Source organism: Paralichthys olivaceus, chromosome 1 (genome assembly GCF_024713975.1).
Source record: "Paralichthys olivaceus isolate ysfri-2021 chromosome 1, ASM2471397v2, whole genome shotgun sequence".
Taxonomy (NCBI): Eukaryota; Metazoa; Chordata; class Actinopteri; order Pleuronectiformes; family Paralichthyidae; genus Paralichthys; species Paralichthys olivaceus.
In genome coordinates this window covers 12082032-12107388 of record NC_091093.1, presented here as the reverse complement: position 1 = coordinate 12107388, position 25357 = coordinate 12082032, and the positions used below count along the sequence as shown (strand labels likewise).

General features: G+C 38.9%; 4 protein-coding genes across 7 annotated transcripts; 1 reads left to right on the top strand and 3 right to left on the bottom strand.

Annotated features, from left to right (window-relative positions):
* Nucleotides 1-402: 402 nt before the first annotated feature.
* On the top strand, nucleotides 403-7766 carry LOC109624918 (proline-serine-threonine phosphatase-interacting protein 1-like). 3 transcript variants are annotated; one of them, XM_020079847.2, is made up of 15 exons: nucleotides 403-713; nucleotides 1234-1334; nucleotides 1919-1993; nucleotides 2577-2611; nucleotides 2715-2821; nucleotides 3002-3064; nucleotides 3234-3326; nucleotides 3756-3801; nucleotides 3886-3965; nucleotides 4300-4398; nucleotides 4999-5095; nucleotides 5259-5355; nucleotides 5578-5663; nucleotides 6206-6321; nucleotides 6508-7766. In XM_020079847.2, the coding sequence occupies exons 1-15, from the start codon at nucleotides 681-683 to the stop codon at nucleotides 6637-6639; spliced, it is 1260 nt and encodes a 419-aa protein (XP_019935406.1). In that variant the 5' UTR covers nucleotides 403-680; the 3' UTR covers nucleotides 6640-7766. The 3 variants fall into 3 exon arrangements, with proteins under 3 accessions (XP_019935406.1, XP_019935407.1, XP_069377868.1); XM_020079848.2 differs by having other exon boundaries at nucleotides 405-713; nucleotides 5578-5657; XM_069521767.1 differs by lacking the exon at nucleotides 3234-3326 and having other exon boundaries at nucleotides 405-713.
* Nucleotides 7749-12579, bottom strand: LOC109624755 (tetraspanin-3). Its single transcript, XM_069521813.1, has 7 exons — nucleotides 12397-12579; nucleotides 10954-11145; nucleotides 10744-10818; nucleotides 10351-10452; nucleotides 10027-10179; nucleotides 9766-9849; nucleotides 7749-8893 (listed from the first exon to the last, which is right to left on the bottom strand). Exons 1-7 carry the CDS (start codon nucleotides 12457-12459, stop codon nucleotides 8801-8803), a joined length of 762 nt encoding a protein of 253 aa, XP_069377914.1. The 5' UTR covers nucleotides 12460-12579; the 3' UTR covers nucleotides 7749-8800.
* Nucleotides 12580-16828: 4249 nt separating this feature from the next.
* On the bottom strand, nucleotides 16829-17941 carry nmbb (neuromedin Bb). The gene is made up of 3 exons (XM_020079885.2): nucleotides 17663-17941; nucleotides 17231-17412; nucleotides 16829-17135 (listed from the first exon to the last, which is right to left on the bottom strand). The coding sequence occupies exons 1-3, from the start codon at nucleotides 17826-17828 to the stop codon at nucleotides 17082-17084; spliced, it is 402 nt and encodes a 133-aa protein (XP_019935444.2). The 5' UTR covers nucleotides 17829-17941; the 3' UTR covers nucleotides 16829-17081.
* A 1967-nt stretch (nucleotides 17942-19908) lies between these two features.
* sec11a (SEC11 homolog A, signal peptidase complex subunit) lies at nucleotides 19909-24452 on the bottom strand. 2 transcript variants are annotated; one of them, XM_020079626.2, is made up of 6 exons: nucleotides 24238-24452; nucleotides 23722-23831; nucleotides 22061-22210; nucleotides 21745-21864; nucleotides 20439-20496; nucleotides 19909-20354 (listed from the first exon to the last, which is right to left on the bottom strand). In XM_020079626.2, the coding sequence occupies exons 1-6, from the start codon at nucleotides 24286-24288 to the stop codon at nucleotides 20304-20306; spliced, it is 540 nt and encodes a 179-aa protein (XP_019935185.1). In that variant the 5' UTR covers nucleotides 24289-24452; the 3' UTR covers nucleotides 19909-20303. The 2 variants fall into 2 exon arrangements, with proteins under 2 accessions (XP_019935185.1, XP_019935186.1); XM_020079627.2 differs by lacking the exon at nucleotides 20439-20496 and having other exon boundaries at nucleotides 24238-24435.
* Nucleotides 24453-25357: the final 905 nt, after the last annotated feature.

The following is a 25357-nucleotide window of genomic DNA, read 5'->3' as shown; positions in this document are numbered from 1 at the left end:
AAGTCACAAACACAACATGTGAACGTTTGAAGTGAGTGTGGCGTCATGTTTATGTAGTTCAGCTCTCAAATGGCAGGTGTATCAGCAGTATCTGCAGGTGTGTATTTATTACAATATAGTCTTAAGTACAACATGTATCACAAAGTCTTAATAGTAAACACATTGTTTGCCTCTTGTCTAATGTTGAGGTCAATTCAAAATAAAAAGATTAAAGAAAAAAGAATTAAGACAGAAAAAAAAATAATAATAATAATAATTCAAATAGAATACATTCATTAGTTAGATTTGTAGTGTAACACTCATCATCCACTGCTGACCAAAGCTGTGACTGAAACCAAACAGTTTGTCTATGAGAGTTTGTCACTGTCATTGAGTAAACCACAGGGACACACAGAGACATGCACAGTCCTTTATCTAAGCAGACTGAACTACACGTGTCCGATAAAGCCTAAAGACACAGCCTGGTCTATCAAACCACAGTGAAAGAGGCGGCCTAACTCTGGGGCTGAGCTGACTGTGGTCAGTGACATCATGGGACAGAAGCGCTTCCTCATTCAATATGACTAACTGACATTCGGGTTACTCACGGTTTTAAACACAGCTCACTTGGCTCAGAATCAGCTGAACTTCCAAAACGTGATTTTTAAAGTTTATCCAGAAGAAATCCAGTCAAAACTGAGATGACACTCCTGTTGTTTAAAGATGCTTTCTGGGTAAGTTTACTTTTTTAGTTTCAAGCTTTGATGAAGTTGTTCTTGTTAAAAAAACTTGAGGCTTTTTGAGATCTTCACAATCATGCTGTACTTGAGTTTATTTTAGCAATTCACATTTAAGTAAACTCTAATGGACATATATAACTGAAAGTTAGCTGTCACAGCTCTGCCACAGACATTTTAAACTTATAACTTAGTCCCTTTTTACATAATATTATTAGTAGTAAATAATAATGTAGATTAAATGCAGATGGCAAACTGTTTACACAATGTGTTGAAGGGCCACTCACACTACATAATTAAAATCACATCTGAGAATCCGTCTATCCTCACATAAGGAAGAGTTTGATCACGTACACAATTATGTTACCAAGTCATATAGAGGATTATCTCTGTGAGTAGTTAGTTCTGCATTTTTACCACATAGTGAGTCCACGATTGACACAAGAACATATTGCAACTGTTGTTAAGCAACATTGCCCATTGCAATATCTAATTTTTTTCCTGTCTTTCAATACAGGGGGCAGATTTGACTTGTCACGCTGGGTATGACACTGTGATCCAAAGGTTACGAGATGGAAGGCAAATGTGCAAAGATGTGGAGGAGCTGTTAAAGATGAGGTAACATCAGTTTGTACAGTATAAGGGGTGGTTGTGGCTCAGGAGATTAAGTGGGTCGTCCACTAACCAGAGGGTCAATCAATCAATCCCCATTTTGGACACACTGAAGAGTCCCTTAACCCCAAATTACCCCCGGACAGCTGTGGCAGCAGTGTGTGAGTGATGTTTGATAGAGAACATGCTGCACAGAGATGGTTGAATGATAAAACTAATGTGTTATCCAAAAATTGTGCTCACTGAAGTTTTGGGTTTAATCATAAGAGCCATTTAAGTTGCACCCTCAACAATATGAGTCTGGGATGAACTTCCTAGAGAAAATGATTCGGTGGTGGTGAACTGATTAACAGCATATGTAATCAGTCATTTCACAATTTAGCAGAAGTTTCACCAGTTCCTGGAAATGCAAAGAATGACAAGACTGTCTCGTAGCAACTCCCAGAAACACTACAAGTGTTTCTGTGAGTTGCTACTAGTATAGGTACAAATATTCTACAGTGCAAAAACATAGAACAGTGCTTTTTCAAACCTCCAAAGCTTGTGTGGCGACAGGTTTATTGATACGTCTGCATGTTCTCACTGCACAGGGCACTAGCAGAAGAGAGGTACGGGAAGGAGCTGGTGACCATCGCTCGAAAAGCTGGAGGACACGCAGAGATTAGGTGAATACATTGTTTCACTCCTAATAAAATTGCTATGTGCTCAGTAATGTACTGTATATACCCACTGTTGTGTCACAACAACTCTAGTGTGGTTAAATATCGAACACACACATTTTGATGCTGACATAAACATCCATCATATTCTCTTTAGAGGAAACACATTGTTGTGAGAGAAAAGGAAAGGGTTTGTGTGTGCCCCCCCCCCCCTCCCCCATCCAATATGTAGGGTCAGTCATTGTTTCCTGTAACTCGGTTTCTCTTCTTTCAAGTTTCTCTCGTGTTAGTCACCTGCCACTGACTACACTGTAAAAGTGAAAATGACAGACACAGATGACATGCTTTCTGTTGAGTCTGATGTGATATTGTACAGTTGTTTCTGCAGCAGTTCGACCATTAAGCTGCACTGAACTTTTGTGTCTTCTTAGAAAAAAAAAGGGAAGAAGCTTGTTTGTCACAAATAGCAGATGAGTTTGAGTAATATTTAGTTTTTTGATTTGCAGAGATAATCCGCCTCTTTGCATCCTATAACAATCTGCAGACAGTCGTTAAATCATGATCTGATCTGACATGTATTGTTTTCCAGCACCTTGAGAGCGTCATTCGACCAATTAAAAATACGTAAGTTCATTAAGTTGTTTACTCCCCTGACAATAAACTCACAACTGATCACTGCTTCCATCTTTCTAATCCTTCAGTTTGCTTGTGTTATTTTTGGCTGCAGAAATTGAGACCATCGGGCACTTTCACATGCAACTTTCAGATATATTGAAAGAGGAGGTGAAAAAGATCGAGTCATTCAGAGAACGTCAGAAAGAGCAGCGGAAGAAGGTTATGGAAAATTCATGTTGCTTAGCAACTGACTTATTGTACAGAGTCATAAGGTTTGATTTCCCTGAAGAACATTATGTAAAGGCTGATATTTTACGCTGACCTTATGCTTATGGGGAACTTCTAACCTACATTAAAACATGATATGCAAGACTGAAATCTTTCACTTTGTCCTTATAGTTTGAAAGCATCATGGAGAAGGTTCACAAGAAAAAGATGTCCTCGTTCAAGAAGACCATGGAGGTAGGAAAACAGCTACTGCTGCTTCATTGGTATTTTACATTTAATCCACAAAACTTTTTCTTATTGTGAAACTGATGAACATCACTGGCATAAACCACAAACACTACACATGTCTCTGAGTCCTTGGTGGAACTCTGCAGTTCTTCCTTTCATTTTTTCTTTCGCCCAGTCGAAGAGGAACTATGAGCTAAAAGGCAAGGAAGCTGATGAGGCCGACCAGGGCGCTGAAAAAACTACACCCACATCCAAAAACTCAGAAAAGGTACAATCAGTATATGAATGACCGCAAAGTTAGACCAGTTGGTAAAGAATGATAAGGATTAAAAGCTTTTTTATCAAACCCTCCACACAAATGACCAACACTTCAGTTCTGCTTGAGAGGAAGTTTCCAGTTGATAGCAAGACAACATTGGCAGTGGAACGGTGCACAATCAATGATGCAATGCAAACTTCCAACTGAGAGGAACTGAAGTATGATCATGTGCGGCTGTGAATCTATTCCATCACTTTAAAGCATGTTCAATATCAGGCAATTCCACAAATCACCCTGATTATATTCAAGAAAGGTGCAGGAGTAACATTTCACAAATAAATCTGTATTGGCCTTTTTTAAGTTCAAGTTCCTAGGGTTTGTGATCAGACCGTCACATGAACCGTGCATGTAACTTCCTGTGTAATAATTGCTTCACAGGTACGTCACAGGGCCAAGCAATGCAGGCAGATAGCCAACGAAGCAGGTGGGACTCAGAACCAATGTGTGGTTAATGTTGTGTTTCAGTACAAAGCATAACCAACTATAATGAGACTTTAAACTCTCACAGAGAAGCTGTACTTCAACAACGTCATGCAGCTAGAAACTGATCGCCAGGACTGGGAAGAAACACACAAAAGCACATGTGAGGTACTGTGAATGATATTCCCTGAAATGCTCTGGAACCTGGTCTCACAGCCCAGAATTAAAGCTCCACAGACACCACACCCCTGACTCTCTAACACCTTCCTATTGCTGCCCAGTGAGGAGGTGCAGCAGTGAGCATGCAGTCACATACTCCACCATACATATACAATTGTAATTCAATAATAATAATAATAATGTGCACAGATGCAGCATGAATGTTAGAGAGAGGGATATGATCAAAGGAGGAACCACTCAGTTACTGCAGAAATTAATCAGCTACTGACACTAACTTGAAAGTGCTACAGTAGGAACGAGTGGTGTGTACTTTTCTCGTCAGGTGTTCCAGCAGATGGAGGGAGATAGAATCAGCGTGCTCAGGTGTGCTCTGTGGGACCACTGCAATCACTTCTCCATGCAGTGTGTCAAAGATGATGAGGTGAGCTCACTGCACATCCTCCTGATTTGAGTTTTGAACGTTTAAATCCAGGTACTTCTTCAAAATGTAAGTACAAATGTAATTTTGAAAGGAAAGTTGCATTTTTTGATTGCTGCACTATTTGGATACTGAGTTTAAGCCATACCACAAAGGGCTTACATTTTCAAACCCAAATGAATGTGTTTAACTAAGAACAGCAATGAAACTAGCACGGCTCTGTGCACGTTAGTCTCAGTCTATTGGCCGATTAGTCCATCACTCTGGTCCTGAGCAAAATATCTCAACAACTATTGAAGGACTTTTCATGGCATTTTATCCAGACATTCATGATCCCCAGAGGACGTGCCATTTAGCAAATGTTAGCAGGCTAAAATGCTGAGCATGATGCAGAACATCAATGCTGATGTTAGTAATTTAGCACTGGGGAATAGTAACCAACTGGTGGATGATTTAGTCAAAATAAAAGCCTTTCACATGTGGTCTTATCGACATAATACAATTTTTAGCATGGCTGAGACTGAAAAGTCTCTGACCACTGAGCTAACCAGAATACATGTGCAGTTCTGATCTCACATGGATTGTCTCCTGTTTAAAAATCAGTTTTACGAGGAAGTGAGGAAGCTTCTGGAGCAGTGTGACATCACGACGGACAACAACTGTTTCATAGAGACAAAAGGAACAAGTTCGAGGCCTCCAGGTGAGACCTCTCCCCTTTAAGGAAAGCCACCAACTGGAAAAGAGAAGCGAGTAACAGTGTTTTATTTACACTGCTTATCCACTAATCAACCTATCTCTTTCAGCTCAGCCACAGTACACACTTCTCACTTCTCAAGTGAGCAGCTTCTCTTTTTCTCTCACAGAGCCCATCGTGTTTGAGAGATACTTTCCGACGGAGAGGACCGAAAACAGCAATGGCCAAGCACTTATCACAAGAGGTGGAGAGGACGTGATGAGGAGGTGTGACACAAATAAGCTTGTAGGAGGTATCAGCAGGAGGTAGCATTGTTACTGAAACGTGACAGGGTAAAACATAGGATAATACATGCATACTGTGGGATTGGCAGTCAGACTATGTTGTCACCTCTCGGTTTCATCTTTTCTACGGTACCAATATAATATATATATACATGTGAGTGTCTTGCAAACATAATCATATCTCACTGAACCTGTATCACACAGAACCCCTGAGTCGCCTCTGGGAAGCTTTGTGAACATCGGCACGGACAGTCCTCTGAACTCACCATCACTGACATCTGTTGGTGAGTGTAAGTACTCACTCCAACAGTTTGTTATGTTTGTGTATTTTTGAATAAGAAGTACAACAGACATGATTATTTTTTTATTTTTTTATTCCAAGTGGATTTTTATACTGTATTTTGTTGTGGATTTACATATTCATATGCACTGTTAAGCAAACACAGTGTATGGCTTGAGATTTAAAACTGAAATAATCTTGATTTTGTTGAAATGAAATCACGATAGGTAGGTAGTATTGAATTTGTTTATACAATTTAAATAAGATGTATAATCACATATGCAAATGAAAAAAGTATAAAATATAAATATAAAAATCACATCAAATGTTTCTTTTAACTTATTGTGTATGCTTGCAGAAACACAACACCCTCTATGAGATTCAGAGTTGGGGTTTTGTAACAACAGATAATAAATAAATGAATAAATCAGGACAAATCAATTTAGATTTGAGCTGAATGAATTATTAATATCATTTTTTAAAGGTATTTTGTTCTGATCTATAAAAAGAACATATAGCATTCACAGTTTTCTCCTCTGACTTCGGCCTCAGTTGAGTTTTCAGGTGGAGGATATGCACCTCTAACAGGACTCCAGCAAGACACATCACTGGCCACATTTACAGCTGATGAAGAGAGCTACATTGTGCTTTATGCATACACTGGACAGGTGATCACTTTGTATAATTTTATTTATTTATATTAGTTATTTAGTAAGATGTAACTGGACAAGACTGCGAGTGGACAGTATGTTCACAAGTTCATGTTGTTGTTTTAGGTAAGAGAAAGACAGAAACAGTCTGGTTTGTGTTTGTGGGACTCACCTAACTTGTCTTCTTCCACATGAACTGGTCAGGAGGACGATGAACTGTCTGTAGGCAGAGGGGACGTGGTCCGAGTGTTGGAGCGAGGAGGAGATGGTTGGTGGACCGTGGAGAGGGACAGGGAGACTGGACTGGTGCCAGGGAACTACCTGGGCAAAATCTGAAAAACACACACACACACATTTGTACAGCTATCTTAGCGAGGACACTCATTGGCATAATACATTTGCCAGCCCCTTACCCTAACCATCCAAACTAAATGCCTAACCCTAACCCTTAACCTAAACTTAATTCTAACCCTAAAACCAAGTCTTGACCCCCAAACAGTCCATTAAAAGGGGGTCCCAAACTGAGGACCAGCCAAAATGTCCTCACTTTGACAAAAATGTCCTCACTCCGTTGGTTAAAGGCTACAACTGGTCCTCACAAAGACAACTGTACAAACACACACACACGTTTGTACAGCTGTCTTAGTGAGGACACTCATTGGCATAATGCATTCCCCAGCCCCTTACCCTAACCAATGCCTAACCCTTAACCTAATTCTAACCCTCAAACAGTCCATTAAAGGGTGGACACAAAGTGAGGACCGGGCAAAATGTCGTCACTTTGAGAAAAACGTCCTCACTCCGTAGGTTAAAGGCTCACAAAGATAGCTGTACAAACACACATTGCCGCACACCAACATACGCAGATACAGTATTTTAAGTTTTCTGAAACTCTACCTAATCATTTTGCACAGTTTTTTCTGGCTTGTTAATCATGTAAGGAGGACATTTTGTTAATAATGGTGAATAAATAATACAGTTTGCTGTTCTCTGGTCAGCCCCCTGTCACACTGAGAAAACAACAGGAGACCCTCAGCAGGATTCACCAGCAGTGAATGATAGATGTTTTAAACAGATAAGAAAAAAAAAGGAATACAAATATCACAGGTTGAAAAAGGAGTGGCATACATGTAGAAGACAAAGAGGAAGATGTCAAGAGCTTTTGGTGATAATGTCCGACGTCATGTGGATGTGCTGTACACAAAAATATGTGACCTCTGCAGCAGAAGGTTCCAGATTCTATGTCTTCTGTTCTTTTTTAGTGTTTGAGAGTTGGAAAGATAGAGGGTTGTGTATGTTGTAATTATATAGTAAGGTATTTTCTGTAACTGCTGGGAAGAACACCAGTTACCATCTAATCATGACCTCAGTCTTTATGGTTTAACTTGTAACACATTTGCTTTCATTTAAAACCAAGTGGATAAAATTGCAATGAAACCATCACATTAAAATGTATGAGTTTATTTGTCTTCTCCCTCTTCTCCCATCCATACATCTTTTATTTTTATCGGCACTAACTAAATATCTAGGGGTCAACTTAAACAGCTCAAAAATATTAAAACAGCGTACAATTTCACAAAGATGTATAAAACAACGTCTCATATTTCTTTATAGCAGGTTTATGGCTAACAAACTAAACAGGGGGAATTCTCTAGCTGTAACCAACTGAATCTACACCTACACAAATCTTCAGGTAACACTGATAATAACTGAAAGCAATGGAGAGTAAAAAGGTTGATTCACAATGTAAATATTAGGAACGTCTCACTAGTGAAGGTAGATTCAGAACATCCACACCAAAACAGAGTCATGTGCATCATTCACAGCCCGGATATTATAGAGAATATGAAGAACTAGTTTCTACCAAACATGGCTTTAAATGCAGAAGTGCTCCAAAAACTAACAAACTAAATAAAATGTAAAGATAAAAACATTGAATTTGTTTTTTTCTATGGTAAAACATTCCTCCATGTTCACAAAGTCTGGTCAAGCCAAGGTATTAGGAATACTCTACATGTTCTTTTAAACATAAAACCTTGCATTTTAATAACTGTGGAATATCTCCAGAGCTCCAGCCATAGTGCAAACTAGTCCACAAGGAAATACATTCCACGCAACACTCCCAATCTTAATTCACGCTCATCATCCTGACTGGGTATGTGCCCACATTTCACGAAGCCATAATTAAAAGAATAGAAACAATTCAACATCAATATCACAAATATAAATTAGCCATTCACAACTTTGGCTTTTGTAAGTGTTTCAGATTTTGTAAGGAGAAAAAAAGAACATTTAAAGTAACAGTAACTTACGATGTATGTCAATAAATAACTGTTGCCTTGAGGCCCCCGCCCACCCAAACCACGTCGACAGTGTTCGCTACTTTATCATGAATTGTGCAAGGTGTGCTTGAGCTTATATACAACTACAGCTGAAATCTACTGTGGACATGTCCGGTGACGCTCTTTTTTTGATTTTCTTGAGTGCTTCTCCGACTTCACGCGTAGCTGTTGGTTGTAACCAGCAGCTCATACGCCGGGTCGTGACTCCTCCTGCACAGCACCACGCAGGCACAGAGCATCCCCAGCATCTGCATTGACACGATACAGGAAGGAAAGAGAAGCTGTTACTCAAGTTATAATCCCTGTGAGGGAGCAAATAACGTGAGTGTAATCACAGAGGGAGAACTAACGATCACGGAATGCTGAAAGAAACTACTGAACATTTGCTGTATCTTAAATTTATATTCATCCCTGCACTTGAAGACAAGCATCTGATCTCCAGGAATAATTTCATGTTGTCACTGTGCCACTGTGGAAAATCACACTGTGTAAGTAAATGATGTTAAACTAAGAAGCATAATCTTCTCACACATGCAGAAGGAATGCTGATCTATAATGAGTGTGTTTGAATATAATTCAAACTGATTGGTCATGCTATGTTTTGTCACTACTTTAGGAGCTGGGGTTTCCTGGTCAGCATCAGCCATGCTGAGCTTTCAAACACACTAATCCTTCACACAACTGGGTCAGAGATTCTGTCAGCTGAGTTTCCTGCTGACTGAGAGGTCTGCAGCTTTAGTTATGTTACCAAAAGATATGATTTCACGATTTAAAATGGTCGTGTTATAAGAAATCTTAGATGCGTTTTCTTGGCGTAAGGATGCTGGGTTTTGTAAATAAGGCAATTAACTCAGTGACTATTACTCAAACTGGCTTCAGCTGTTTTTTCATTGTTGAAACCATCTAACTTTCAGACACAGTTCCACGTCATCATCGGTTCAAGAAAACAAATCCCTCATCTTATATTCATACTATTACTGATAAAGAACTAAAACACTTATGTGGAAGGAGATCACTTTAGTGTGAAAATGTTTCTTTCAAAGAAAAAAAACGTATGTATGGATGAAGCCTTAGGTTTAAGATAACTGTCAGATATTGTATTATTTATTGTCACCCTTACCTGTATAGATGCAAAGGTTAATGCAGCCCATATGACGTACATCATGATCTCCTTCAGCTTCTTCACAACAAGAGCTTCACAACCCTGAGACAGAACATAACATTTCCTTAAAAGAGCTTTCATGGTTGTAAATCTGTACATCAGAGAATAATAACTTCAGAGAATTTTAGTCCTTTTGAGTCAAAGAAAAAAATATTTACATCAGCACAACAAAATTCTGTGGTTGTAGCTAATATACCCCTACATTGAGGAATTGTGTACCTCTTGGTAGAGATCTGATGGTCGAGTGAGAGTACCAGTACAGTTGCTGATGCTGGGCTGACAGCAGCTGACTGGGACGCTGTTGTTCTTGGATTCTTTAAACCAGCGAGTATTCCTCCAGTCAGAGTAGTTGTGAATGCCGCAGCAGTGAAGCTAACAGGAGAACAGAGAAGAATGATGAGTGGAAAACCTACAATTTCGAAATTTGTGTCAGAGTCTGAAATATCCATCAAAACAATAAACACATGAACAGGGATGAAAATTGTTGATTCTTTGAAATTATTTAAATTTCAGCAGATATAAAAAGCATTTTCTCCCCCTCACCTGCCTCTGAACATAGTCAATAGCGCGGCTGGGAGCGTCGGTGTTGGTGCCGTTGTACTCGTTGTACACCTTCTGGATGGAGTGATTCACCTGGTTTTCAACCTGGAACAAACACACAGCTGCTGTTACCGTACCGGTTCAGTGATTTGGGTACAGAACATCAATAGTTTAAAAGTGGCCACCAAAATGTTTGAATAGTGTTGAGCATCCACAAAATACCTTGTCATTCAGTACAAAATGTAAACACCTTGGAAATAAAGCTCATCAGCTTCACTGAGCTAAACAGCATCTAGCATGCTTGCACCAAGATCTAATAATGCTTGTGGATTGCTGTCTAATGAAACTTAACATAAATATCTTGTAGAGGCATGCAAAAAAAAAAAAACCTCTAACCTTTGCCCTGTAGATGTAGCCGAGCACCACCACCACACACTCTGTTACAAACACCAGCAGGAGAATTGCAGCAAACTGAAATGACAACACAGACACATTGTTCAGAGACGCAGGAGTCAGGTAAGTTAGAACCAGTGCAAGTAGATAAACATCTTCTCCTTAGCATTCAAGCCCATTTCAAGAGTACAGGTCAAAACAGTTCACACTCACAGTTGCCAGACCACAGGAGCTTTCACGTATTGTTGCACAGCAGCCAATCAAGCCGATGATGAAGAGAAGAGTCCCGACGGCTATTATGATGATGGCGGGAATCAAAGTGTACACGTCTTCAAAGAAGTGGTCATAGTCGTCGTATGTGATAAACACATAGGCTCCAATGTAGCATAAAATTCCAGCTGCAGCCTGCACATAAAAAACCCAGAGAAACAAGCGTCAGAGGGAGACAGAGAGGAGCAGGGCCTCCTCTTTTTTTATTTATGATTCATTTGGTGATTACTTGCTCTTTGCTCTATGAGTCACACATGGCAGTTACATTCAATTGTTAGACCAGGGCTGAGCCATGTGGCCACAAATCAAGATAAGATAAAAACTTTCATATCAGTCGATATCAATAATTATCTTAATGAATGTCACATCACTATTTATTTTCAGCTTAAAGACTTTAGTGAAGGTTGTGGTTTTAAACTTTTCTTTATGAGCAGAGATGTGTTATCCCTCCTCACTAAGCTTGTACAATGCAGCAGCATTATATCAGTATATTTGTTATATTGCTATTGATGAAACTTATGTTGTGACAATTATTATAAATGTTATTTTACCCAGCTGTTTGTTAAACTGTCATTAATAATGCATATTCTTTTTTGATGATTGATCATTTGTTTTTATTTGATTATAATAATATCCTCTAAAGTGCAGTTATTCAGTTGGGAAATGTAGATAGTAAAACTTATTTGCCTTATTTCATCCTTACATTCTTGCATTGCAGACTTTGACGATACTGTATGTATTGACATACATGGCACCAGTGCATTTTAAATTAAAGATACAAAGAAACAGGACAGCACAAATACTTTGTGATTTTAACAGACAAATAAAAATGTTTTTTGAAAAAATATGTTCAAATCAATACATAAAAGTATTATCATCACTAATCAAAAGAAGCAGAGGAAAGAGTGGACATGTATTCAGCATGATGTGAAGAACTGCCCTTTAGCCTTAGTGAGGTGCATTGTGAACACTTGTTATCTGCACATTGTTCGAACATGCAGAGAAATTAAGTAAATAAACCAAACCTTTCACAGCTCAGTTAATATGTTTAAACATTTTACTGGAACCCAGATGATGTCATGTACTGACACATGTATCTGTGCAGGTTGACTCAGCTGCAGCAGCTGCCGCATAACGTCATAGCTACAAGTAGTGGGCGGCAGCTACACACACACACACACAGTGTTCGAGTCCCTCATAGTGTCCCTCATAGTGACACAACAGTGGAGACACAGTGTCCGTGGATGTCCCACCGCAGCTCGTCTGTCCTACAATCGGCACACAGCGCGGCTCTGGCGCAGTTAGCTAGCTAGCATTAGCTTAGCTCTCCATCCCTGGCCTCAGTGATGCTGCAGCACATTGTTCACACATCTGTCGCTTTCTTACCCAGAATATGAGGTTGAGAAAAACCAGGACGGTTTTCGACGACGTGATCCCGCACTGTCCCATCGTGCCTGCAGCCTGACAGAGGAAACTGTGACTGTGGGTGTGTGTACGTACAGTTTCTGTGTTTACTGATGCACCTGCACCTTCTGCTGCTGTAATAATAAAATGGCTTCGGCTGGTCCTGCCCTACTGTGCACGCGCTCCAGGGCTCCGCCAATCACATGGCCGCAATGCGGGGGCAGAGGTCACATGCACGGATGACATCATCAAAACAAAAGGCTAATGGAGGATCATGTTCCACCGATGAATCAATAATAATAATAACAATGTTATAATTATTATTATTATCATCAGGCAATCTATTAGATAGATATACTTACAGATTAAAGAATATATCAAGACCCTATAGACACTACAAAAACAACAAAGATTTACAATGAAGTCATCCATGAACAATAAGAAACATTTTTTTTTCTTTTATGTTTATTTTTTAACACTGCTCAGTATTTACTGTGTCGAGCACATATCTGCAATGTTAATACATATACGAGTTTGTAAATAAAGTTGTAAAAGAACAGATGTTTTAGCACTGATCCCTTTAACTGTGTAACATTTACACAATGCATTCAATGTACAATGGTATCGTCTCAGTGTAACCCCGTTACTCTCGTTTTCTCCCATCATATAATCACTGTTTACACAGCAAGGCTTTATACTGACACCTACACATTGGGGTGTATGTATGCAGGAAGAAGAGTTTGATGAAGAGCAACAATCCAGACATTAGTAATTATTTGTCATGAATGAATGTATCCAGGCCTACGGGAGCTCTGGTGTGATGTAGGGTTTATTTTTCTGCAGATATGACGCCCCTCATTTCAACACTTTGTATTTCGAATGGGCCTGTTTAGCTTATATTGAAAAAACTGACAGTAAGTGTAGTAAGGGTCTCAATGCCAGAGGGTGGCAGTGTATGATTGTTAGTTTTACACTGGTGTAAAATGTGTGGGAGGATGGTTGGTTAGACCACTCTACAACTATATGATAATAGCCATGATGACAAGGTATCCTTTTCAGATGTTCAGTCCCAGGGATGCTACACCAGGCTTTTTGAAATACAATATTGTCCCGGGCCTGAAAACACACTGCACCATCACAGTATTTATTTTTTTCAGCAAAAATGAAAGAATGTAAGAGACACATATGATATTCGCTGAATGTCTCTACTCAAAAACTATGAGACCTGTGCACCTCCTATGAGGGAAAGATAGATTACTCTATAGAAAATTACTACCTTTGAGGCAGGCGATCAATAATGACTAGGACTTGTGCCCAAAGCCTTGGTTTTATTGAGTTAAAGCATGCAACATTTGTCTCTGTCAGCTTTATAGTGTTCAAACTGAACAAAAGAGCAACTTTTACATTCGAGCAGAAGCTGACGCTGCTTATGTTGACACAACATACATCCACTGTGTGAATTATGCATCAAGTCGCCCTCGCGGCTTTAATTTGAGTCATTATTAAACCAAGACAAGAACCAAACGTACGGAAGCAAAGATAAATATCAAAGGTTGCGATGTGCCTGTGGATTCTGACCATGACAAATTGCCTTGTAATGAATACATCTGTTGCTGTGTTAAAGTTTTTGCATAAGCTTAGGCAAATACAGATTTCTACACAATAAAACATGGAAAATTATGGTCTGTGTGGGGTATTATACGTATTTACTTACAGATGAAGCAAAATAAAAAGCTGGTCATTTATTTTTATGCAAGTGAAATTTCCCCTGAGATTTGGGCAATGCAGTATATGTTTAATGTAGTGACAGCAATGGTTATTGTTTGAATAACAATAATGGACAATAATGGTAATAATGGAAATCATGTTTATGATATTAAAATTGGGAAAAAAATTAGATTACTAATTACCAAGGTGATGTAATGCTTAAAACAACAAACTATACTAGTTGGGTCACCTTGCCGGCATCAAAATGTCAAAAACTGTTTGATACTGATAAAAAAGGGTAAAACAGTAGTAGAGGTCACATTTACCCATTTCAGGATTACTGATAATTGTTTATATTTGCTTTTAATTAGCCTCTCGATTTCTTGTGAAAGATTCCATAAATTGAAAAACCTGATATATTATTTAGTTTTACTGCCTTTCTTATTTAATAGCAATATAATGTACTGTCGCTACTATACATACTTACCTGAACTACACAAACTAGCATATAGTGCCAACGCCACATTAGCTTTTTATTTGACTTAATTTGAGTGATTTCAACAAAGAGAGTTCAGTGTCCTCTTCATGACACTCTGTGGATTAAATATGAAATTCCATGTTTTCCCATTCTTGGTGACTCTTATATATTGTTCATTGTAAAATTAACACTCAATATTGTAGGCTCCTTATCGATATTGACATAAACACCACAGTTGCTTCAGATTGTTCTCTAGATCATGTTTAGCTTCCTCAGTGATAGAGATTTATTCAGGATGAGCTAATAGATTATGATGAAGGATTTTAATGAAATCATATCTGGGCAGGGATAAGAATTTTTCCTCTTGAAATTTAGATTTTAAGTTGATTCTGTCTTTTTCAAAGCATCTGCTCCTGTGAATTTAGAGTTGCTCATTTGTGTATAGGTCGATAGAAAGAGGGATTATTAGAGAAGTCTGAGCCGGCGCATAAAGGAACAAAGCATTAAAATGAGCAATAGAGAAAATGCAAAGTAAACAGAGCGCACAGAAATGTTAGATTGGATCTCTCATCACCCCCAGGAGGGAGGAAGCAAACATCATGGGAGATGCGTGCATGTTCAAATTGTGTTGAGACGTCACCTTCCTAAACAGTTAACACTGTGCAACATGTTTGGATCTGCACTTTTAAATCATGAGGGGGCAGTTACATCCACTCAGTCACACATGCACATATATACACACACGATAATTGATTATTAATGTTTCAACACACTGAACTGCACTGTGCAACAGATTAACATGCTGTTAATTATGTAGATATTTAATATTAATCATTAAGAGACAGCTTTTGTGGCCGATGATGAGAATTCTCTCAGCGTTCAACTGGCACATGTATCTGTGTGACAGAAGAAATAAAATACTGTGGCTGATTCATGAACATACAATACAATGTCCATCTTACAAAGTGTTTACGACCAAGGAACATGCATTTTAACCAAAAGCATGACTGAATATGTTTTTAAGTTTCTCATCAGAGGTTTAAATGTAAATTAAGAGTGCTTTTCTGTAGTGACTTAAATTTACTTTATCCTATTGAGGAGGCTTATTTGTGTGATTGTACCAGCCTACTAATTCACTTATGTACAATGTTGTGCACCTAAACGTTCCATGTTCTCGAGGCTGCTGTTTGTCAAAAATGACATTTGGTTAAAATGTGTGATTATGGAGAAGACAAAAACCAATTCTTGTCTGCAAAACTCCCAGTAAAGACAAAAAGATTATTGGTTCGTTGGAAGTGACCATGTTCCTCACAATAGGAGTAGAATAAATTATAGAAACACCCTAGTGTAACACAAAACTACATCCTAAAATGACCACTCAATTCAATACCTTTCCGAGGCTGGTTCAACATAAATTGAACATAACCTTCAAAAGGTATTTGGATCTATGGCAGGACTATTGTGTCAGGCTGCTTAAAGTGACAACTGATGTAGCTTCTTCTTCATTTTATCTTTATTGTCACTGATAGGCAGATGCCAACACTACACCACGCTCACCTCTTTCACCTGCATAGATTAAGTACTGCCTTGGCTCACACAACTCACCATTTCCACATTCCCTACCTTCAAAATGATGTGAAGCAGCAGACGAGGTACTGTGGGAGCAGAAATTAAAATAGCTGTATAACATACCGATTCAATAGATTGGCCGGGGGCAATGTAGCTGCATGAGCCATCTCACTTCACCGCTATATCGATCGAGAGAACAGATCATCCCTTCATGTAAAGGACAAGAAAAGTAGAAAAGACAATATCGATTTCATGTCCAAAAGTTCAGACAGTGTGATTTATATAAGCTGCCCACGTGTGTGTTTATATAAGTGTTACTTTGGGCATGTTTTGTTTTTTTTTATCAACCAAACAATCAGGCTGAATTTTAGTTGATTGTCGGTGTTAGACCTATAAAAAGGGCTGTAAAGTTTGTGTGCAGGATCCCTGTTGAGAAACAGTGGTTATATCTTGGACAGGCCAGAATAAAATTAATAAAAGGAGCCATCTATCTCATATAAAGGGCAGCTGGGCTGTGGCATTTTATGGTTTTTGTTTTCTGCATTCTCCATTGTCCTGCATGAATATTTTCTAGATAATTAGAATAAACCCACAATAAAATGATAAATGTCTCCTTGAAGCTACCTGACAGTTATCTAACACAGATCAAAGTCACAACAGTGCAAATAATACTTTTATTCAATATAAATATTCTTGAACAATGAGACAATGTGAAACTTAATCTTCAAAATCAATTGAAAATAAATCCCATTTACATTGTATTGCAAATGGCACATGAGCTGCAGAAGTATTAGTGATACAGTCACAGAGAATTACAATCATGATGAGCAGGAGACTGTTTATTCTGTTGTCTGATTTATTTTAACAGTGGAGCTCAGGTTGTTCATGCGTGCCACACTTTTCTCCTCCTGTATCACTTTCTGCTTTGGATGTAGCTTTCTAAAATCTTCATCAACAAGTCCGCCTCCTGAAAATAACACATCAAATTACTCACAATCACCTCTTCAGTCCGTTTTACTGTGATCTTTTCTCTTTAAAAGTTTAGACATTGGTGAAACTCGCCTGGTTTTTCGAGCGGCTCTCTTGCGTGTCCACCTGCGTTTGTATCGCCACCCGCAGAAACTCTTGGAAAAGCTCCTCGAGCGCGCTCTGCTCCCCCGGGAGGGAGACTTCCAGCGCATCCCGCCCCTCCGCTGAAGGCATCAGGGGGGCATCCACCACGCTCTTCTTCCCCATGAAGTGTCCTGCCAAGTCAGAGAAAACGCTCATTAGAAGTGGCTATGAATTCTGTGAGGAGTGAGGATGGAAAAAAAACCTTTTTGGTGACCTGGCACATGCATCAACACATTAAGTTCACGTTACACATCAATGTAACATGCCACTGTAAACATGAACTCCCTGTAGCCTATATAGAGAACATGTAAAATGAGATGTCATCCAATACAAATAAAAGACAGTTCTCCACAGTGAATTCGGTTGTGGGATGGTTCTTACCTGTAGCCCACAGATTGCCTCTTGGATTCACTTTAATTTTTGCTACTTTATTCCTAAGCTCAGTCAGGTCGAAACTGACTGCAGCGGTAAAAGACATGAAGGAAAAAAGGACCAGATAAGTAAATAAGCCACACTGGCAAACGTTATTCAGCGTGAACCCCCTCATCTCAGCGCGTAAAGTGGCAAACTGATCCTTCTCCGAGAGTCTCCTCCTGTTAGTTATGCATTGCTCAGTCGCATCATGCTTTTATACATGCTCTCCTGGCTGGGGTGGGCTCTCCTTACGTTGCGTGTCATTTTTATTCAGCCTGCAGCAAAAAAACAGAAATGTTGTCAGTCGAGGCGTTGTCAAGTTTCGTGAGAGCGAGTCTCTGGTTGTGCGTCTTTTACGCACAGCACGATTCAGCTCCAGCTCTATAGAAGATGGACAGATAGGGATGTATGCTCATAAAACTCTACTCTACCATTATCAGCAATACACCTCAGCAAGAGTTTAATTCAGTTTGGGGTTAATTCATTGAGGTTTAATTATTTTTCTCCATTTTTAGATGATGACTGAACCCTGATGGTACCTACACATACAGCAGTATATCCGTATCATTTTCCTCAGATACATTCAATACATCCAGGGGCTCATTCTAAATATATGAACTATTGCACAACACACAACCATCCATAAAACCACCTTAAATTAGCAAAAACAACAATTTCTCACAGCCTGTGCATTGTTGGTGTAAATTGTTCTGTCAGATGATGGCACAGGTGCTTGCTAATGCTTCCCTCCAGAGCAACACATATAGTCATTTCCTGCCCATGCCCCCACATCCTCCCACTTTCAGGGCCAGGCCTGGCTGCTCACAATAAGCAACATGACATTTGGCCAGTTGCAGCATGCCGCTGTGATCACCATCAGTCCTCTGAGGACAAGAACCTGCTGATTCTCACTGCTAATTTAGAGCTGATAAGACAGACGGCCTCTGTGTCACTTCAGGGTGCTAAATTGCAAGTTTATAGGAGGAGCTGCAGCTCACGTCTTGCTCTTTTCGTAACCTTTCGCGTTCACACACACACACACCATACCTGTGAATTTGAGCATTCTACATGTTTGAGTGTCGGGTCCAATTAGAAGAGTGTCTGACCATCACGGCTTCATTCTCACTAAATTTCACATGTTAGATGAAGTGAGACAGCCGTGCTTCTATGAAACACTGCACTCTTCCTAAGAGATGTGATGGATATTTGCATCACCGGCTCAGTCCAGCTCATTTACAGCTCAAAGAGTGAAATTAATTCCAGGCCTAAGTGGCTTGAGACTACAGCCTATATTTTCTCTGTTCTCCCATGGCCTCAAATGAAAAGTTGACTATGCAAAGCTAATTCCCCTAGTAACGCATTTGGATGTCAAACTGTAGTGAGGATTTTGAAGATTTAAGTTTGGTGGAGGAGGTTTGTCCATGCAGCATAATGTGCTGCAGAAAATGAAAGCAGTAGTAAGCCCCACTTAAGTTCCATAAAAGGGAAGGTCCTTGAGATCCAACAGAACTGAGCCCCGACACAAACTCAAAGATCAACAACCTCAATAGATTCACGTGGACCCATATAAGAATCCACATCAACTAGTGTGTGATTACCTGCTGTTGGTGTTGAATGGCCCAGGTAGATTTCACCTTGATTGCAGGAACACATAAGTGTGCTCACAGGATGTAAACATAGAGAGGTTAATGCTCATAGGAGGTCTGCACTCATGACCAGTCGACCCCTCTTAAAGAGAGGCAGAGCCTGAGCCCCTCTCCACTGACCTCTGTGTATGAAAATAATCAAACTAGCTCTTACACCATTTCATTTAAAAGAGCGTGAGCAACAAATTATTCCTGGCACACGTCTGTTAACTGACCCTAATCTGTCTACGGTCAATGTGTATGGTTTCATGGAATATTTAAATAGCCACTCATAAATTAGATTTACAAATTCACTATAAAACAATATATTGCTGTTGTAAAGATTCATTTTCGATTTCTTTAAAGAGCAACAGGAAAAAAACGGATAAAACAAGTTATCCTGCAAAGAACCTCAATAATGTTCATAGAAGAGAAATGGAATATAATTACATGTGAAAATTGAAAGATTTTCATTCTGTATATTAACAAAAGTAATGTAAAAAGATGTAGCTACAATAAATTAAATACAACTTTTGACACATTTTCAGTTCAAGAGAAATGGAGACAAGGAGTAGAAATAATCAAATGTGGATGGTAACCAGATTTCATATTTACTATCATTCAAATTCAGTTCTCATAAAATACTTCACACATTTTTTCCAAACGATTCAACAGGAAAGACCAGACTTATTTCACCTTTAAGAATGCTGTTTCCCATTCTGAGGATTTACAAATAAAGATCAAACTTTTTCAAACTTCAAACTAAATCTAGCCTCATTCCCTCACAAAAATATTTTTAAAGCTTGGCTCCTTTTTTTTTTCAAATGTAAACACCCTATCCACAATTCTACAAAATGTTCAAACAAATGGTACAAAAAAGCCAGTTGGGTTTGACAAAGTTGTAACTAAATTCTGTTTTGAAAGGCATGACTGAGGTTTCCTGGACGTAGTTTATCCTTCTTGAGTCCTGAAGTTTGGGTTCCTCACTCCCGATGGACCAGCACGAAGAGACCCAGCAAAAAGAGGACAGCGTACTGCAAAATCAAAACAAAGAGAGGTTAGAATCACACAGAAAACATTAACACTACAGAGCCAAGCAGATCCTGTTTCAGACTTACTTTGAACCTTGGGTAGTCGTTCATGAGGATGGTGACAATCCCAATGTATGGCACAAACCTGGAGACGACACAAAGATCACAGTCAAGAAATCTCATTGAAACATAACATAGTAAGGTTGATGAAAATTCCACAGAAACGCAAGCAATGAGGAAGCTGCTCCATATCTATCTGGATCAATTTTTCTTTATATGTGATCTATAATATTTTTATACTGTAATTTTGCTGTTGTGATCGATTCACACAAGAGATCCACAAAATTCCTGAGATGTATTGATTTTTTATCCATCCTTTCATTCTGCTCTTCCGCATCGAAGGTGGAGGGTGTAAACTGTAAACTCCCTTGAGGCAATGTTGTGATTTGAGATACTCATACATGTAAAGATTGTTTTTAAAAGGTTAAAAAAAATTGAATGGCGTAACATATGAGACCAGACATCTCAGACAGCTGATATTAAAGTGGTTTAAGCAGTAAAACTAGAAATAAAGATTAAACTAAAATCCATAGAAAACAGTCCAGAGATGCAACTATTAGTTTATAAATGTATAAGTTGAGCCACAGAAAATGTATGGGCAACCAGAGTGACACTAAGAAGAGAGCATACCTCCAGCCAAACGCATTATTATAACACCTTTACATTCACTAGATCCAGCTTTTTATTTTAATCTGCACACCCTATTCCACAATATTGAAATTCCAATTCTGATCCAGGTCTTTACCAAAATGTAAGGAAACCTGTTGAGCTGTTCTGCGTAATGTTGCTAAACAACAAACACATGAAAACATAAGTAGATGTAGTTTTTGAACGTGTAGTCAAATAAAACAAGTAAAGAAGAAGATAGAGAATCAACAATTAAACCGGCCCTACAGCCCCTGTAATGAAATGAAAATCTGAGGCTCCCAAATATACACTTAAGTGCTCAGTGTCCTTTTCGTCCTTCTCACACATAAGGACAAGTACAATAAAGAGGATGAACTACTCCAGTCACATCTTGTTCAGTGTAAATGAACTAGCAAAATATAAAACCAACCATAATCCCCGAATCACAAACAGAGGAGATGAGAAATTACTTCTTTTTTAGGTGACCTTGACAGATAGTCCATGACCATCAGTCAACACCATTAAAGTATACAAATACTGCTGTTAATGTGTCAACACATACTGTTGTAAATAAAGATTTTCAGAATATAATACATAGTCTCTGAACTCCCTAGATTGTAATTTTCCAGTTATGAGTCTGAAACAGTTTAATTATATTTGTTACAAAATATGTTATCTGTATTGAATATGCTAATATAGAACTTACCCCCTAGCTCGTCCCACCACATCTTTTTTCTCCAGCCAGTGTTGGCCCTGCTTGTACAGGCCTCTGTCATCCACTGCATTGTTGTCGCCTTTGGTCAAGAACTTAATGTCTCCATTTTCCCTGTGAAGTATCAACATCATTTTAGACCACAACCTATACGTACACATCTTTGTGTGGATGAAGTAATATAATTACTGTGAAATATCTCACAGGCAACCCTGAGTATTTTATTTAAATGTCATTAATGGTATTCTCTGGTTTGATACACACGTATGGGACTGATAATCATGGACAATAATAACAAGTTCAGTCATACTTTTCATGGATCTTTAGTACTCTGTGTACTATTGGGATCTCTCTGCCTTCTATCCTGAAGACTACGATCTCTCCAACTCTGATGGGATCTTCTACCCGGTTGGTCAGGAATAAAAGGTCTCCTCTGTGGAAAGCTGGCTCCATACTCCCACTGAAATTAAAGGTAAATACAAATTAGCAAAAATAGTTCAGAGACATTTAGATCATTCCAATATATTTATATGTCCACCTTTGATTAACCAACCATGCCAACCATGAGATTAGTTTTACAGACATAGGAAACACACAATCTTAGCCCAATATCAAATGTTTCCAAACCCACAATGATGAATTAACAGCTACTTTTGGACAAAAAAGAAAACTGCATTAGAACATCGCTTGACGTCCCTGCCTACCAGTGGTTAAAATGGCATTATATTTATTTAATAATGTATATAAAGTAAAGGCAAAATGAATAAAATCAGACAAAATTAAATGTACATTTGAATTTAAAAAAAATACTTCAAGATCACGGAATAAAAAAAAAACATGACAGGATGTTACAAACCATAACATCCTGTGAAAAGCAGTTTCATCTCCCTCATTCTAACCGTAATGAGTAATTCATAGATCAACACTTGTTATGAGTTTATTGTCCCCATTCTAAAAAAAAACATTGAAGTAACAGAAATGAATGAGAGGATCTTGAAGTAGTGACATATCTTATTTAACAAAATTTTTGGTTTTCATGGTTGAGTAGTTTAAAGGTATTTTCTGTTTATTATGTCTGTCAATACACACTCACGTAAAACTGTCATGGTGTGTGTAGATATATAAACTAAAATGCATGGCGGGGGAAATTATAAATACATAATTTAAAAAGAATTGATTTCAGATGGGCATCAAATGTACATTTCCAAACTGGGTATGACTGTGTGATCTGTTAAAGAGTCGTGTTGATGCAGGAAAGTCAAACAAACCTAATCCTGATTGTGTAAGAGACACGTGCAACTCTTCAAGGTTGTTGGCTTCTCTTTTTAATACAGACAGAGCGTGAAGTTCACCATCCAGGGCCATTACAAGAGAAAAACTAAAATGTGCTGCCTCGACAATTAAACAGAACAGGCAACAAAAATATCTCAGTGGCGGCTCTCTGTGGACATGTGTGATACAAGCTAATTTAGCTATGTTTCACTTATTGTATTAATAAAAGACGACCATCACATGTGATAATTGGCATTCAAAATGTATAAAACCAATGGCTTCAAGCTCTCATTCATCCCAACGTGTATCACACTATAGGAGACGTGTTGATGCGTTCATGTATCTCAATAACCATTGCACATTTTTAAGGTTTAATGCCAGTTTCTGTTTTTTATCTTGCTTATCTTGTTATATCCTTTTAGTGTCTTTAGGGCACATTTATTCAGCATTATTATACATACACAAGGATATGTCCTTGTGTTCGGTTTGTTGTTTGTTGTGCAATGTACTCTTCTGCAGCTGCTGTAGCACTTTGGCCCAAGACAAATTTCCCATATGGGACAATGAATTATATTTGATTGGATATATTGTGACCAAGCTCCTTCAGTTCTCACAACACTACCACTCACCAGCTCAGGCTAGCAAAGACACAATAAGGCAGCACAAGAACCAGAAGCTCAACATGTGCAGTGAACTCACCTGAGAACGACCACAATGGGACTCTCGCTGCCTGTGACCACCATCAGCCCCTTCCAGATCATCAGCGCAGAGGAAACTATCATACCGAAGTTGAGCACCTGGTAATAGAGCTGCAAGCACAATGCAGAGAAAAACACTTCTGTTAGCAGCAGCCCTGCGCAACATAAACAGCATACTGAACTACAACCATGACCAATCAGGCGCAAAATGGCCCCAACGTAAAGACACATGCATTTGTTTTAGATAATGCACATCTGACGTTAGATCGCAGCTCACACTACCATGACCATATAGTGTGGGGAGAATAGGACACTAGCTAGCTACACTGAGGTCAGGGTTATTTATAGAAACCCAATCATTCCATGTGTTTCCGATGCTGCAACATGGAATTTACAACAGTGTGCACGACCACTTGGTGTGTGAGTGTCGTGATACAAAGCGCCCGGTGGCTAGTTCCCATTAGCTCCGACAACACAACATGGTGAGAGCAGACTGGAGCGAGGCTGCTGGTCCTACCTGCCGCTTATTCATGCGACGAACATCGTCCAGGAAGTCTAAAGATAACATGGTTACACGGGAGAGAGACGCGGCGTCGCTAATCACACCAAAACCGCTGAAGTAAGGAGCATATGGAGGATGCACGGTCACACACAGACCGCTAAACCCCGCATCCCTGTCTTCCGGGTGCGCTCAAACGGATGTCCCGCCCTCCGCGCGAGCGCTGTGTTGAGGTGTCAGCTCAGGATACGAGAGAGAGAGAGAGAGAGAGAGAGAAAGAGAGAGAGAGAGAGAGAAAGAGTGAGAGAGAGAGAGACGTGGCGTTACTGAAATAGATCACTTCTACGTCTTTATTCATAAATCACTTTAACATATTTTTACATCAGCCACCCATATGTCTTTGTGCATAAGTTACTTCTACTTCTTTATATATATAACCGCTACGTTTCTTTACATAAGTCACTTCAACATCTTTGTACGTAAACTACCCATTCTTCATCATAAACCATGTATGTCTACAGCTTAATACAAAAGTCACTTCTACTTCTTTTCTCTCTAAATAACCCCTACATATGTATACATAAGTCATTTCAACATCTTTATATATAAATGACTCCTACGTCTTTACACATAGGTTACTTCTATAAAAAAGTATCTGACTTGGGCTGCTATATGCTGTGATCTCTTTATTAGAGAACATTGCTTGTTTTGTTGCTAGCAGTTAGCTTAAAGGTACAGTGTGTAGAATTTAGTGATATATAGTGGTGATATCTCACCTCACCCTCTCCTTCCAAACATGACAGAGAACCTGTGGAAGCCTTAAGTTGTCATAAAAACTCAAAAGATGTTTAGTTTGTCCTGTTTGGACGACTGTAAATAACTGTAGAAAGGGCCCCCCTCAATGGAAATATAAAGTATTTCAATATAAAGGGCCAATTCTAGGAGAAAAACAATAATTCCCACAACACACTAGTGAAAACATCATGAGGATTATTTTATATTCAGTTTGTGCCAATAGTCCCCTTTCACCTAAATCTTACAGACTGAACCTTTAAGGAAACAGAGATTGTCAATGAGGAGGAGATGTGTGACGAAACTAAGATGGTTTTTAAGTAAAACTTTAAATGATGAGCTGATA